General features: G+C 41.7%; 1 protein-coding gene across 2 annotated transcripts in view; it reads right to left on the bottom strand.

The window, feature by feature from the left end:
- The window catches only part of LAMA2 (laminin subunit alpha 2), a 584,053-nt gene that overhangs the window by 34,663 nt on the left and 532,213 nt on the right, over positions 1-17,177 (bottom strand). The window contains exons 52-56 of one of the 2 annotated variants that reach the window (XM_038526758.1): positions 15,380-15,518; positions 13,317-13,328; positions 10,415-10,535; positions 7,402-7,578; positions 3,501-3,649 (exon numbers count right to left, since the gene is read on the bottom strand). In XM_038526758.1, the coding sequence (XP_038382686.1) occupies positions 3,501-3,649; positions 7,402-7,578; positions 10,415-10,535; positions 13,317-13,328; positions 15,380-15,518 (598 nt within the window). The remainder of the gene's footprint in view (positions 1-3,500; positions 3,650-7,401; positions 7,579-10,414; positions 10,536-13,316; positions 13,329-15,379; positions 15,519-17,177) is intronic. The other variant, XM_038526759.1, reaches the window with a different exon arrangement.

Genomic DNA, 17,177 nt, shown 5'->3' with positions numbered 1-17,177 from the left:
TTCTCAACAGTTTTAATGAGGGATTTAAACCGCTATTAAGGATTGTCTGAAGGGAGCAAATCTCTGCTCTCGAGCAGGGTTTTCAAAGAGCCAGAGGCCCTCATGCTTCTGATGTCGTGTCTGATCTGGTTCTGCCCCAAGGGCATTCCAGTGGTCCTGTCCTAGTAGACCCCAGGGTGGAGACACAGGATGAACGTGAGCTTTCGGGAAGAACCGACTGGAATGGAGTATTAGCGTAGAGGCTTACCGACAGTGTGACCGGGGCCAGGTATTTAATCTTGCTCAATCTCATTTCATTCATTTATAAAATGAGGATGAAAATACCTACGTTAAGCCATGGAGAACACTAATTAAGGGATGGTACTGAGGCTGTGTTACTTAATGAAGGCATTGCTCGAAGACGATAGCTAAATCTTGCTTGTGTTTTACATTCTAGGAGCATCAGATCTAGATCATTTATTTCATTCTTTGTTAAAAGAGGAACATTACCAATATGCCCACTATGATTCTACTGTATCTCTTTTAAAAATATGTACTCAGTGCCCCTTCATGGAGCACCTGTTATAGGCAAAAAGCGCTATAATAGACATTATCAACAAGTCAGCTGTATTTGCCTACAAGTTGCTTCTTGGAGTTTCATAATAAAACATTTCATTACTTATATTCTATTACTTGTTTGTTGGGAATATTGGTCTAAGCTTTTGTTTTCGAACGACCGCCAAATGGGTTGTATACGTGCAAGAAGAAATTAAGAGAAGTAGGTGCCCTGACATTTGCAATTTATATGAAGAACAAAGTCTGCCATTTTATTTATCATTTTTTAAAAGATTTACTTATTTATTTGAGGGAAAGAGGGAGAGAGAGAGCACAACACCTGCGCCCGTGCACGAAGGAGGCAGGAGTCAGGGAGAGAGGAAGGGAATATTCCACGCGGACTCCCCACTGAGCATGGAGCCCTACACCCCACGACCCTGACATCACGACCTGAGCCAAAATCAAGAGTTGGATGCTCAACCGACTGAGCCACCCAGGCGGTCCTGCAATTTTATTTTGATGGAACATATTTTGAATGGTAAGAAATATTTGGGTTGCAGGGTCCAAATCATGATTCCACTCTGGATACCGTAGATCCCAGATTATTCCTGAAAGAGCTGGTCTAACTTTGTGCCCTTCAGCCTAAATCTGTGCCCATATGGAGAATGTTCTGACAGAGGAGGAAACTCCTCGCCTACACATCTACTCCAGGCTCTTGGGGTTTCGTACTTTTGTCCAGTTAGGGGTACTGGCCACTTACGCGGAGTCCGGGAGAAGGTTCAGAGGGCTATGGAAGGTTACGGACGGCAGGGAGCCCTGGAGTCCCCGGAATTAGACACCAAAGTGACTCAAGTGAGATTTTTGCAGAGGGAGGGGTAGAAAAAGAGAGAGGGTAAGGGAGGAAGGAGAAAGAGAGGCAGACGGGGAGAGAATAGGGCAAGAGCACCTCGGGAAGTTTGCCTCTCAGTTTGGTAAAAATGCAGTGATTCTGTGCAGTGGCATTACGATTATCATCTTATCCAGGGCTTCAGGAAAAGAAGCGACAACGGACATTGATGATCTGTATGGTGTTGGGGGAAGGCAAATACTCCCAAATTAGCAAGGGCATCATACTCGATGTGAAATGGCACAATCTTTGAGGTGACACAGAAGGGTAAGAGCAAATAGTTGGCAAGCACAGATGGAGGCGTTAGAAGTGTCCAGCATTTGACACAGAGCGTGCCGTGGAATAGGTATGAAGCATTGAAAGATGTTTCTGGGTGAAGTTCTTAGGGTCATTAGCCATCTCCAGTTAATCAGTTAATTGAGGCACTTGCTGAAAGGATAGGCGGTGATTGTGTTTGGCCCACAGAGGCCTGACTGAGACATTACGGCAGCAAATGTGTTCTTGCTTTGCCGCGGAGTTCACCGACTACCCACTAATACGGCCCATACATTATCCTCTAATTAACAGCGAATGGCGAAACTGTTTGTTTATATGGCCAATTAGCCGAATGACCAGTTTTCAGCGATGTACTATACACTGAACTTAATCAAATAAAGGCTGGATTAACGGCCGACAGCTGTGAAGTTGGCATAATAAAATGCCCTTCCTAAAGAGACACCTGTTAAAAGGACACCTGAGCGCAATGTCGTAACGCACCGGGGACCCTCAGAATCCTTTCTCGACCAAAATACATATTTGGGATGATTTTTTTGGTCAACTGTACTTGTCAAACCTGCATTTGTTTGTTGAGATTCTTTCAAGTTCAAAGACGTTAAAAAAGCCCTTCCCACCATGAGAAGGGTTAACGTTTGCCAAAGAACCTTAAGTCTTATCTGAAAGGTTGTAAACTAGTATTTTAGAGCGGTCGCTAAGATTCAAATGAGAAAATTCAGTTTTCACTCCGCCTCAGGGACAGGCCCACAATGTGTGGCTCCCAGGTTCGCGAATTCTCAGTTTGTCCAAATACGGATCCCTCATTTGTCTTAATCATGGTTTCCAAACATCGCAGCGAGTAGATATCCTGCAAGAACGCTCAGTAGTAATTCGGCCCACAACCTAATGTTCTGTATAACAATAAAAAAATGAGCCAAGGAAAGCTTTGTCATTTACTTGGAAAACATTCTTATTACTTATCTACACTGTTATCCCCACAAGAGGATTAATTAGAAAACGCAGGTCTGTACAGAGTAGCTCCTGCTCACCTGAACTAGTGCTACACCATCATCCTGCTGTATTTAAAAAATATGCTCTGTGCCCTGAGGGTTCCTCACAGTTGATTTCCAGGTCTTTTCTACGTCTCCATTCTAATTAAATGGCCTGCTGGTTGGGGGTCTGAAGTCTCGGGGCTTCTGTCTTCCTTTTGTCTAATTGTCCTTCTAAACTAATTCCCCGCGTTGTCAGACATCACTGTGAGGACAATGCAGACGACTTTCCCAGTGCAGGGAATACCCGGTGCCCAGCACTCTGGGGACGGACGCGTCAGCTCAGGGCACCGTGGCTGCCCTTCAGGACTCAGGGCTGGGAAGCAGTTCTTTTGGGTCGTCCCCGAGGTAGCCTTTCCCTCTGTGTCCTTCACCTCTGTTCCCCCCTGTAGCCACTCTGCAGAGGCCTGGTCCAGCTCAGGTGGTGGGGGGGTGGGGCGGTGGGGTGCGGGGGTGGAGGTGCAAGGGCAATGGGGGGCGCGGGGGTGCCGGGCGGGGGTGCAGGGGCTGTAGGGGCGGTGGGGTGCAGGGCTGGAGGTGCAGTGGGGGGCGAGGGGTGCAGGGCGGAGGGTGCAGAGGCTATGGGGGGTGGTGGGTTGCAGGGCAGAGGGTGCAGGGGCTGTGGGGGGTGGTGGGGCACAGGGCTGGGGGTGCAGTGGGGGGGCAAGGGGTGCAGGGCCGGGGTGCAGGGCTGGAGGTGCAGCGGGGGGGACGAGGGGTGCAGGGAACCCCCGCGGCCCACATACAGGTTAGGGCCGCTCCCCAGCAGCTTCTGTTACCCTTTAGTTCTCTCCACGTGGACGGAATGTTCTCTCCCATCGTGGAACCCGCTCGGCCCCGGCCTGATGACAATTTTCCGCATGGTCCGTGTCCCCGTGGACAGGTGCACCTCCAGGCGGCCCTTGCTCAGGAAGACTGCGTAGTAGGCCTGCGGGGGCGAGAGGTCATGGAGGGTCACGGCGGCCCCTCGGCCCGAGCCTCCACCTGAGAACCAAGGACTCAACACGCCCGTGGGCCATGGACCAAGCGGGAATCGGCGTCTGGGTCCCGGCCCAGGGCTCTGCTGTTGGGGGCCGTGCAGTCTGGGCGCAGCAGAAGCACCGGGCCCTAACCCACAGGCCAGGAAGCAAAGGTGTCCAGAAACTTCCTGTCCCCAGAGTCACGGGTGGACAGTGAGCTCCTGGAAATCAGGTCCGACTCCCAGCCTCATGGCCTTGGTGGTGTCGGGCTCCCCTGGGCCCCGCAGGCTGCTGGAGCATATGCTACCGCCAGCACCCAACTGGTCTCCCACACGCAGAAAGAAGGCAGACAATTTTTCATCCACAAACATGACTGCTTTCTTCTGGCTACTGTTCCCATAGCAACCAGTGTGGTTTTGAGATGAGATTAGGAACCCCAGGGAGCCCGAATGCAGTCCTCGCCCCAAAGCTGAGGCCACGCGTGTTCCCCTGCCTGTGGAGTGGAGAGCACCTGCTGCTCCATCGTCACCCAGCCCTCTGTGAGTCACCTGGGGCGGTGACAGTTGCAATCACACATCGTGGAGTCTCCGATGATTTGCCAAATCGTCCAGGCAGCTGTGTGTCCAACACAGAACATCCAGAGGATCTGAACAAGTGCTCACCATCCGTCAAAGGGGCAACTGCAAACTACCCACTCAGTTAAAACGTTCTCAGTTACATTGATTGTTTGGGATAAGAAACTAACTTTAATAGAACAGAGTCAAAAACAACCCTATGGCTTCAAAATGTCAGCTTTGGAAAATCAAGTATGTCAGTTTAACCAGCCTTGGTTCTACACCAGATGTAAACTATTTAACATTGTTTCCTCTTTCAAAGAGGACTTTACTATGAGATTTTTAAAGATGAATATTATCATTAAAATGTTGAAACATTAACACGTTATTTCCAATTTACTCTGCATTGTAGTACTTAATATTTTCTCATTTTAATTGTTTTAATGGGCGCAGGTTCTAATTCTAAGAACGATCCTGAAAGCTGGTGATTTAAGTCCATTTATTTAGTCTTGATGAGGATAAAAGACAGGAATTTAGGAGGAAATTTAAATATTAGATGTATCCAGCACTTATTATGTGCATTAAGAAATGAGAGGGAATGACACGTTTTCCTCCCTCTATTCTTTAAAGATTATTTCTATTACAACTATTTGATGCATTCCTCAACATTTAAGAGACATACATGTAAATAATAAAGCCACGTTCACAACTGTACAATTGAATGAATATCAATAAAACTACAATTAAATGAGTGCCACCCAGTTTAAGAATTCCTCCATTGGTATTATGCTGAGTGAAATAAGTCAAGTATTATGCTGAGTGAAATAAGTCAATCGGAGAAGGACAAACATTATATGGTCTCATTCATTTGGGGAATATAAAAAATAGTGAGAGGGAATAAAGGGGAAAGGAGAAAAAAATGAGTGGGAAATATCAGGGAGGGAGACAGAACATGAGAGACTCCTAACTCTGGGAAACGAACAAGGAGTGGTGGAAGGGGAGGTGGGCCGGGGGTGGGGGTGACTGGGTGACGGGCACTGAGGGGGGCACTTGACAGGATGAGCACTGGGTGTTATGCTACATGTTGGCAAATTTAACACCAATAAAAAAAAAATTTACAAAAAAAAAAAAAATAAAAGAATTCCTCCATCGCCCAGCTTCACCATCTTAGAGGGGACTACTAACACGGATTGTAGTTTTATCAGTGCCTTGCTTTTTAAAAATTATTTTTGAAAATTCACACACACACATATGTATATCTGTAAACAATATGTTTAGTGTCAAATAAATAAATAAATAAATAAATAAATAAATAAATAAATAATAAATTATTTTTAGATAATCTCTGCACCCAGCATGGGGTTCAAATTTACAACCCTGAGATTAAGAGTCACCTGGTCTACCAACTGAGCCAGCCAGTAGCTCCTGCTCCATGTTACTTGTATTAGAAATCTGTGAAAATGGCATCATACAGTATGTGGTGCATCTTTTTTTTTATTTCTTTTCAGTTTCTGATATCCATCCATATTGTTAGGTTGCATGGTTTGTTTTTAAAATCAGGAATGGGGATCCCTGGGTGGTGCAGCGGTTTAGCGCCTGCCTTTGGCCCAGGGCGCGATCCTGGAGACCCGGGATCGAATTCCACGTCGGGCTCCCGGTGCATGGAGCCTGCTTCTCCCTCTGCCTATGTCTCTGCCTCTCTCTCTCTCTCTCTCTCTCTCTCTCTCTGTGACTATCATAAATAAATAAAAATTAAAAAAAATCAGGAATGGATATTAAATTTTGCCAAATGTTTTCTCTGCATCTATTGAGATGATTATATAATTTTTAGGTTTTCTGATATTAAAATACTCTTGTATTTCTGAGATAACCCAAGTTACTCATGGTTTCATATCTTTGAATTTATATTGTTCGGTCTTTATTTTTTGTCAGGAAAAGAATAAGATTTATTATATAATAACATCCATGGATAACATGGATTTGAACCGTGTGGATCTACTTACATGTGGATTTTTTTTAAGATAAATACTGTATTCTCTTCCTTATGATGTTGTTAATAACATTTTTTTTCTGTAGCTTACTTTCAGAATACAGCGAATAATATACATAACATACAAGTATGTGTTAATCGAGTGACTACATTATGGGTAAGGCTTCCAGTCAGTAGCACGCTCTGTCTTTGGGAAGTGAAGAGTTATATGTGGAATTTTGACTGAGTGGGGGGGTTGATGTCCCTCACTCCCATGTTGTTCAAGGGTCAACCGTATTACCGACTACTCAATTTTAAATTATAAATGTGACTTTAAAAACACCTAAAATCACAACCACCACAACCTGGTTGACAAGGATGCATCCATATTTGAGGGCATATTTGTAAAGCGTTCCTTTCATTCTTTGGTAATTGTAGACTAGTTAATTCCCATGACCTCTTTCACTAAGAAAAACAAGATTAAATGGAAAAATGTATATATTTAAAAACATAAGATGGAAAGTCCGGGAGGAATATCAAGGCAGGAAAGAGTTATGACGCCTAAGAGATCGCTTTTAACAGAATCGAAAGGGTGTAGGGTATGAAATTGAGGTTCACACCTGACAATGCAGCTACTCTGTGGGCTCCCTCTCCATGTCAAGAGTGAACCTGGGCATAGGCCACTGCCCATGCATGGGTGCGTTAGGCTCTACTTGCTTTCTCCTATCCCACGCCCATTCCCTGCCTTCTCTGTGTCCAGAGAGGGTGGGGTGGTCAGACTTGAAGAGACTGCATCATGTAGGCTAGCAAAACTGGGAAATTGATCCGAGAAGGGATCTAAATTTGAATTTAAGAGACCCTAGTGGGATATCTACAGATGCGGTAAGTAATCAGACTTAGAGATAAGGGGATATTATTGTAATCTGAATACAGTGTAAGCTTTCTCCCTTTAAACACACACATGCCGAGCCCATATGAAATACGGGTGCAAATACAAGGGCCCGTGCACCTAGAGCTGACCAACAAGGAAAATCCTTGCGGAGATAATTGTCTTAAAAAAAGATGAGAGTGGAAATAAGTGATGCAAATCTAAAACCACAAAGGCAATGTATAAAGCCTAAATGTCTTGCCAGGCTCCTTATAAAATGTCTTCTATAAGCACAAAGGAAAATGCCCTGCCAACCAGGTAGGAGGGTACCTGTCCAGTTTGCCTTCGTTTCCTCCGGGGTTGGGCTGGCATCCCTCCACTTCCCAAGAGGATGATCCCAGACTCATTCTTGGTGCTGAAGGACAGGTTGATTTCTGTCCCTACATCAATTGGCACAGGGGGCAGCTCCACGAAACCAGGCTTGGGGAAGCTGACTGTGTAAACGTTCTGTGGGCAAAAGGGAAAAAAGAGAAGAAAGCATCAGAAATGAAAATTTAGGGGCGCCTGGGTGGCTCAGGTGGATGAGCGTCTGCCTTTGGCTCAGGTCAGGATCCTGGGGTCAGGGACCGAGTCCCGCATTGGGCTCCCTGCCCAGCAGAGAGTCTGCCTCTCTCTCTGTGTGTGTTTCTCCCCCTGCTCGTGCTCACTGTCTCTCGAGTGCACTCTCAAATAAATAACACCTTAAAACAAAAAGAAGTGAAAATGTCGAAATTTCTGTCTCACCCTCCTCCGGGCACTCAGCATCACCATGAAATACATTGTTTTAGAAAGCGTGAGACTCAGTTATGTGGAGAGCTTGCAGTAACTGAAGAAATACTATTTCCAGGCATGACTGAACTTTCTGAGCAGTTTGGGTTAAAATAAAAAATCCGGCCTCTGTTTTTTTTTTTTTTTTTAAAGGTTTATTTATTTTAGAGAGAGAGCAAGCAGGGGGAGGGGTGGAAGGAGAGGGAGAAAACCCCCCAGCAGACTCCCCACTGAGCATGGAGCCCAATGTGGTCCTGACCTGAGCTGAAACCAAGAGTTGGATGGTCAACCCACTGCGCCACCCAGGTGCCTCTGGCCTCTGCTTTTATTTGAGCACTTTTGATTTAAAATACACACAATTATGACCGACAGATGACATTTTCTTTTGGTGTAGATCTATCTTGCTAAATCGCCCTGGAAAACACTCTGATAATCCCTTGAATACCCTCTATCAACTAATTGTTTCTGTTTTACAGAGGAGTCTGACCATGGTCTATGTCTGCATTTTTCTCCATGATGAGCCCAAGGGAAGATGTCCATGGCTATCAAATGTATAAATACATTCTAGAAGAATAAAAAGTTAGGTGAAAGCTCAATCTGAAAAGTAAACAAACCAAACATTCTAAAGCCCAATTCTCAAAACGAAAATAGTACCATTGTCCCTAATAATAAATTTAAAGCAATAACATTTTAGACAGTAGCAAAGTACAAAAAAGAGAAAGCAAAAATCACCCCCATCTCAAAGCTGATAAAAGCATGGAGCTTTTATCATTCATCCATCTGTTTATCCTGCATGCATGCATTCATTTATTTATTTTTCACAACAAATTGCCCTCTTCCTCTCTCCTCCTCTCTATATTTAAATGAAACCCCGGTAGGCACATTCTTCTGTAAATTCTTTTTTTTCACCACATATGTGGGAGATACCTCTCTCAGAACACAGATCTTATCATCACTTTTAATGGCAGGAGGATTCCACTGCATGAAGGTGCTAGGAAGCAAGCCCATGTAGTCGGGCATTTTGAGTGCTTAAAATGCTCATTTTACAAGTCCCGGATTTTGCTGTAGTAAAAGCAAGGCATCCTCTAACGCAGAATATTTTTTCCCCACCGTGTTTCAGGCCCAGTTAAGTGACATAAGTGTTGTAAAATGTATCATCTATTTTCTTTTCCAATTTTCAAATCATAGACTTTTGGATAGTTCCGATAAAAGTACTGCGCAGACTTTTCAATATTTATTTTCACATCCTTTCTGCCTCGTATTTCAGTTGTAAAATAATTCCTGGTGACTGAAAAGTACCTTTACAGAATTAGCATTTTCACACATACAGGTTATTCATTTTCTGGACAGTTTTCCATCCTCATGTATATATCTTTTGGACATGGATGAGAGTTAGGCTTTGGAAGATTAAAACTCTCAGTAAAACTTTCTTAAAGAAGTCAGCATGGATCCTTCGAGTTTCCATGCTGTATTTCCCTTATTCCCAAGCATCTCATGATGGATATCTATGGCTAATTCCAAATTGGAGCCTCTAATGATGAAGACCCTAAAAGTTCTGTTCCAGTCTTTAAATCTCATGTTGCAGGGATGGATTCGCTTTTTCTTTCTCTTCCTCCTCCCTTCACTTCCCTGAATCCTACAACCATGCCTTAGAATTATTACAGTGGAGAAAACAGCTAAAATGAACAGTTGTATCATATCAGTGTAATCAAAATTTTATAAGCATGATGCATTTAACATTGTTGTTGTTGTTTTTTTTTTTTTAAACCCAAACTTATTGCTTTTAGGATGCCCGTAAACTTCTTGCTACTATTTCCTAATGACTGTTGACTCTTCCTTATAGACATTTTAAGAGAGCAGAGCTGGACCTGTGTTCTGTCTCCTATGAGTCAGCCCCTAGTGAAGAGTCGGGGCAGAGGGGTTCAATGGAACAAGGGGGCTGCTTCTGCAACAAAGAAAAGGTTTGAAGACGCCCAGTAGCAGGGGACTTCGCAGTCCTGCCAAAGATGGTCTTGGTGGACGGTTCCTAATCGGTGCCATTTTCAAAGACAAGGAGGTTTGACTCTCAAACGATAGACAAAATGCTAAGCACTAATGTTTATGGTGTACGTGGTTGCTTGTTATTTGTGTAAATTCCTAGTATATTCTGGAAAAAAAACTTAGGGCTGCTGCACAAAGCTATATGTAATACTTGAAGAGGACGTAAGTCTAAAATAGATGACAAGAACGAGGAAAGGGGAAAAGTAGTACTGGAAAGGAGGAGAGAACCAGAAAAGAGATTAATATTAAAAATACATGTTATGAAGTGTTACACACGTGGGGAATTGGTTCACAATTTTGAGTGTTCAATCATACCGTTGCCTACGTTTATGTGACTGTGGTGATTTATGGACGTGCTTCAACCTCGCTTTGTTATTTAAGCATAGCTAAGACTAGGATCCCTGGGAATCTAAAATAGGTTAACAAGAGCACCAAAACTACGTAAGTGAAATCAGGTATGGAAGCATTTAGGGAGCCATTAAAAAACCAAACTAACCTCTAGTGAACACCCCTTGGTAACACCAACATAATCAGGACTGCTGAGGATGTTATATGGAGTTCTGGAAATTTCGATATCCTTGAGGCAGCCGGAATATCTCTTCAAATTTACTTCTGGTCTGTTGAAAAGTTACATGGAAAACAAAAAAGTGTGACCTTCAGGGAAATGGCAGTACAGTGTTTGTGATTACAGGGTGCAAGCCACGTGGGGCAGGCTGACACACGGGCAGGCAGGTGTCCCTCAAACTGTCACAGGTGCACACACGTGCTCAGCAGACTCTGCCTCCACTACCTCCTGGTTGGGTTACACGGATGTTACCCTCATCCTGCAGAAAGAATCTTTATGCAGTTTTTCTTGCTCTCTTTTAAATTAATCTCACCACAGCCTTTAAATTCAAGGTCCAGGAATTAACTGATTTCTTAAGGGCTTCATATGTGTAGTGGAATGTGGTTTTTTTTTTTTTTTTGGTACCAAAGAGTAGACAAATGTGTAGGCAGCATGATAAAACTATACCAAAAAAGTAAAAACTTGCTCAAAATTTAGGGGGAAGATATCTGTACTCATTTATTTTGAGAAGAAAACATTTTTGTCATTGAGGCTTTTTTGCGGGGGGATTAAGGGTAGCCAAAGATTAAGAAAATATTGTATGCTCTTTAAAGCTTTTAACGGAAACAAAGCCGAAGAAATATTCTTTTGGATTACATAGTAAAAAAAAAATACTGCAACATTGGATTTACAGATTGACCCCAAGGTCCTTATTGTATTTTGGAGCAATAACAAAATAAAGCGGCCAAAGGTAAAAAATGTACATTTTTTCCAATAAGGTTGAAGATGGCTTCTATACCCCCAAAATAGCATGTGAATGTTTACTTTTTATTCATTACTTCTTAGAAAAAGACGAAGATGCTAGCACTCAGTAGGTGCTCAATAAACAGAAGCTGGTAAAATGTCAGTGAGGGTACTTGTTTATTTAGTTGATAGCAGCACCGTCCAATAGAACTTTCCACGGAGATGGAAATATTCTGTCCAAATCGATAGTTACATGTCACATGTGGCTACTGACCCTTGAAATGAAGCTCAGGCCAATGAGAAGCTGAACATTGTCATTTTATGTAATTAAAAATTAACTATTCACTGTGCCTAATGGCTACCATATGGAACAGTCCAGGTCTATTAGGTTAAAAAATCATAATACTTTTTTTGGTGTTAATAAGCATCGGTAATACCTGTCTAATCAACACCAAAATACTATTAGGATAGTGATTAATTCTCTCCTCCTGGTTCTATGATGCCCGGATTCCATTTTTTTGCCTCAATAAAACACATGGAATGAGGAAAAAGAGGTGGGAACAGAAATCAGATCCTGGTATGTGTATCAGGTGATGTATGTCATGCTAAGTATTTGTTCCTTTCTCTCTCTCTCTCTCTGGAGCCACTTCATTTCTTTGATCATTTCCCCTCATTCCCAATGTCTTCTCCTTCTCTTCAGTCAGTTGGTTATTACGAAGGACATACCCAACTGGAGGGTGAGGATCTTGCTTATAATATTGTTTATAAAGTGAAGGGAACAGGTGGATTTCCTTCCGAGTGTTCATCTTACTTTAGAGGGGGACGGATTTAGCGCCATTTCTTCAGAGGTCTTATCAATGAAGTAAATCACCTCTAGAAGTCTTGTACTTCACAGTTTCCTGGACATACAGTGAACTATCTCAAAACACAATGCTGTAGCAGGCTCAACGCGAGGAAGAACATGGGCGATAAGCAATCACGTATGGTGATCAGACTCCTGATGGTAACCACAAGCCCCTGCTTCCTCTATTGGCCTCAAAGGCAACATTACGAAGCCACACAGTGTCATTCCAGGGGTCTATACATTTCCACCAAAAGCCAGCCTTTGCCTTTGAGCAGTCTCAGCAAACAGCACGACTCGGCTCATCACTCCATTGTGACAAAACAACTTGGATTTTGCTTTTTGTATATACTTTCATTTCCATATATTCCACTTTCTGCTATTAGAAGTCTGGCCTTTGCTTTAAAAATGCCTTGGATAAGTTCAGCCATAGTAGCTCCTTTCCAGAAAGATGGCCTAGCTAGGCTCTGTGATACCAAAGCACCAGGCTCTGGCCAGAGTGTGCCAGGCTGAGCACGTCTCTGGGGTATCATCAGCCGCGTACAGAGACCTGCTGTTCATAGCTCTCATGCTGATGCCTTTCTGCAAACGGCAATTAAAATGCTCCTGGGAAGCGAGGGAAGCTGTCCACAAGCTTCTTCACCATTAAGGCAAACACTTGTTTTTAAATATAGTATTTCCAGAGGTGTCTTTTATCTGGCTTCACAGATAATTCTATATCAACACAATGATAATAAGCAGCTTTGCAAAGAGGCGCAAGGGCCCTGTACACCCTTGCATATCTGCAGGCTTGCAAAAAGCAGCAAGGCAGTGGTGAGCATTCGGGAGCACAGGGCGATGGTTCAGCAGACAGCATGGTGCTATGGAGATCGGAGTCTGGGGTTCAACCCTTCAGACTGCTTTGCTCTGTTCCCCAGACCTACAGGGGCCCCTGAGCCTGCCCGGCTGCCCTTGGCGTATGTGCTGCTGTGTATGTGCACTGGGGGCCACTGTGCGCGGGCAGCTGGAAAAATAAGCAGAGCCAATCTGTCCTCATGGCAGGTGAAATAAGGGAAATCGCAGCCCAGTTCCTGGTGGGTGAGCAGCAGCATCTTTGTAAGTAAGGGACAGCATGAGAACTCAGAATGCAGCAGTACTTGCTCATGAAATGTATGAATAAAGCCGCGTAGGTGCTGCTCTGCTTCTGCACCACCGCTTTATCTAAGAAGCCACACTTACCCAACCCATGCACTCGAAGAAGGCATGCATAATGCATAATTTAAATTTTACCTTGCTTTCATACTAGGTCAAAGGGAAGAGAAAAAAACAAACACAATTTACTTATAATTGCATTTTCATTTAGTAAAACAATAAACTTTATTCCTAAGTCTTCTTAAAAAGTATCTCACAGGGATCTTAGGAGGAAGGGAATGTAGCAAAACCCACAGAACAGAAAACAGACATATGCCCTTGGCCACAGTGAAATTAGAATCCAAAGATGACCATTTTCCACACTGCTCTCTTGGGACATTTTTATTTTGATGTCTAAATTTAAAATACTAATTTTAATCTATCTTATGAATGGGAAAATGCACAAACGTTACTATGCCATAGTATTCATGAGTAGCTGATAAATATTGCCTCTCAATGAGCTTGCATTTAACACATGTAAAAATACTTTACCTCATCGCTTGAACTTTATTATATTAAGATCCTGTCTGTGGGCAAAATAACAGCCAACTATGAATGCACGGCTCCTTGCTTAGTCACAGATATGTGTCTAAAGATTATATTGGAATATGTGCCATAGAAATATTGTAAAATGCTGTACTGTGCAAGTAAAAGCATCTTAGCAATACAGACTCATTAGGTATGTAGTCTGAAAACTAATACATAAACCCGTCTCAACTTGGTTAACATACATACTTTTGCAGATAATTCCTAAAAATCACTTTATGATCATTAAAAGAGAGTCATCGCTAGAATAGATAAAGCCATGCTTCCATAGCCTTACTTTGGCTATATTCAACTAACTTATAGGGAATTTACTTAATGATCTTGCAAAACAAATCCTAGACTTAAGCAACTGTTGGATCCTTAGTATTTCTATGGTGTCTGACACAGAGTAGGTGCTCAACAGACAGTTGTTGACTGAATAAATAGATTTTTGAGTCATCACTACATCACTATTCAAATGCATTTGATCTGCAATGATTTTCCTGACCAGATACTTTAGGTTTACATTCCTGCCACAAGTCCATTATAACATGGATGAATGCAGAGCTGGTTTATGTGCCCCATGAAACATATTAACTTAAACCCTTGAAAGACTGGAAGTTAGTTGCCTGGTCTATGGGTTTAGGTACATGGAGAAGAGTAAAACCCAGTCTTTATGCTAGCTATCTTAAAATGAGGTATGTGCACTCCACTCATCTGGAAAATAGGAGAACAACTAACTACCATGCTTTTCAATTATTCTGAGATTACCTCCAATCGTGGTGTGTCTTTTTAGAGTAGAAACAACTGAGATAGGACGTTTCTAACAACTAAAAACTAACTCAATGAAACTCTAAAACACAGTAGTCTGTATTTGTAGTAAACTCTCATGGTTTAACCAAATCGATTCATTCCATTCTAGTTAAATTCAATTAACATTTATTGAGCATCAAGTGCTTTATAACTTTTATTTCTTACGAGATGTTTTACAACAAGCAGTACATTAATTAAATACCATATGAAATATTTTCTGAGATTTTTTTGGTTGCTGGCATTTATTTTTTGAACTAAACTATGAGCTAATTATATCTCCCCATCCTGCTATCTAAAAAAACATATGTGAAATCTAAAAAAAATGTTGGCACAGGCACAAGAATTCCTAATATAGCTTTAGCATTAGGCATATGGAAAAGCTCCAACATACCATTAACACGCTAATGCTTAGCAATAAACTAGGTTATCCTCACAGTATCCTGGAACACTGACTGATTTTTAGAACACTAAGCAGTGTCAGCCTGCCATTATCTCCAGTTACTATGCAAGAAAAAGGCAATTACAAGATGCACATGCAACTCTAGTGTCTACCTTTAATTACTTTTATGATTCTTTTCATCAGGTGAATATGAGGGAAATAGTGATTTCCATCCATCCCTTCAACAGAGATATCAAATTAATCCTTGGGTTTCTAAATCCAGGTGTTGTTCTAACATGTAACATGATTTTTTTTTTTTAATTAAGCCTTTCTGCAACTAAAGGTTATGTGACATTCCTGTTGTAATTAAACTTCAGAACTCGAGTGAGCAGAGTGGCCATTTAATTAAAACTTAATCCTTAGCTCTAAATACACACTGAATTACCTCAAGTTCCTCAGTGTTGGCAGACCACCAAAATATATTTTGTCATCTGCTTTCAAGTCAAGGCCAAAGTTGTTTCCAGAAGATGAAGTCGCTATGTTCTCCTCCTGGTTAGTATTTATATCTACGATTGATATGTTGGCTGTAAAGGAAAGAAAAGGCTTAGATGAGCAAGACCAGCCACATCCGTATCACTGCTGTTACTTCAATATAAACTTACTCTCATTCTCAAATTAACATTGACTTTCTCAAGAGTCTGTACTACACACGTCTATTTAACAACTGCAGAAGCAGCGACACTGATAAAACAAATGATTATCTACAAAAAGGGCATAAAAATAACAGCCAGACAAAGGAAAGGAGAGGCTCTTCTCTGTTTAAACTGTTTTGTTCAGAAAGCCGACAGGAACCCCTTATCTCATTGATTTTCTCCCCTTCATTTTGAAGAGCCAGGCTGGGCTTTTTCTGAATTATGTGCTTCTCACCATTAATATTTGTTTAGGCCCAGCCTTCAACCGCTTTCCATATTTTGGACCCTCGATGCACATTGAGGCATCAGTTTATTATCATGAGAGATTTGGCCTCTGAATCTTTGCCTGATAGCGGATCTGAATTAGCAAGGATCTGAAAATGGCTATTTGAACTGGTGGATTATACAGGTATTTCTAAAGGTTTATTCTTTGGAATGCTAGTTTCCTGGACATTCCTGGTTCAAATAAATATGACAAACATTGGGTTAAGCAAAATTAAACATATATTTTAATTTTATGACTGCCCAGATCTTTCAACATACTAATATTCAATGTAATGTTTCCACAGGGGGACATAGAGCAAAAAAAGTATTTCCCAAATTTATTTAACCATGGAGCATTATTATTTTCCCTTAACACATCATCTTTTAGAATAGTGTTCTTTGAGAAACAAAGAAAAATATCAAACTCAAAAAAATTCCACCATAATCGGTAGAAAGAAACTTTCTAAGTTTCTAAGTTTCTTAAACATAATTAGCTTATTAAAAAATGACCAAAATAAAATACCAAAGCAATGAATACCTCAAATCCTCAAAGTAGAGCTTTGTAAAAATAAAAAAGAAACACCTGTTAAATAATCATCCTATTAAAAATACTTAGCAAGTCAAGATTTCATACAGACATTAATTTTACATGCACATATCTTATTGACCGGACCGGTGGCTAAAATTAAAAAAAAATTATAAAACCATTTTCAAGACTTTTTCATTCATATTCCTTTTTATCCAGATCAGCAAAGAAGTTTTCATAAGGAGCTGTTGACTGGAACATGGAAATAGCCTCTTTCTACCGATCCGGTGCAGATTTTAATGGTGTCTGTGAAAATGAGATGTTGCTTCTCTCTTGCAGGCAAGCCAGAGACTGGAGGTAGTTTTCTCCCTTTTCCCTGAGCGAATATATGCATTTTTAGAAACCATTCTAAGAAAAACTGATTAAAGAGCAGAAATACATTGAATTGAAACTCACTGGCCCAAGCATTAACTCCAGCGGCGAGACACAGGGTGGCATATTTTTACTGAGTTAAAGGAAGAGCTTTCCTCTCCCCTTCCTGAGTGATAGCAGTGAAGTGGGTTCTGCTAGGAAATGCTAACACTTGCTTTTATTTCCTGCCCTATTTCTTTCCCTTCCAGAATAGCTATTCACATAAAATTTCAGAGTTGATGAGTTCAGACATCATTTATGGGTAAGCAGGGAAATAAGGGTCTTATTAAATGCTAGACCAAGAGTAGGGGCTTGGGAAGTCTTTTATAATCAATGCTGAGTTCTTGTAA

The sequence above is a fragment of the Canis lupus genome, chromosome 1 (genome assembly GCF_011100685.1).
Source record: "Canis lupus familiaris isolate Mischka breed German Shepherd chromosome 1, alternate assembly UU_Cfam_GSD_1.0, whole genome shotgun sequence".
Classification (NCBI taxonomy): domain Eukaryota; kingdom Metazoa; phylum Chordata; class Mammalia; order Carnivora; family Canidae; genus Canis; species Canis lupus.
Note: the sequence above shows the minus strand (reverse complement) of the source record. Positions and strands in the feature narration are given on the sequence as shown.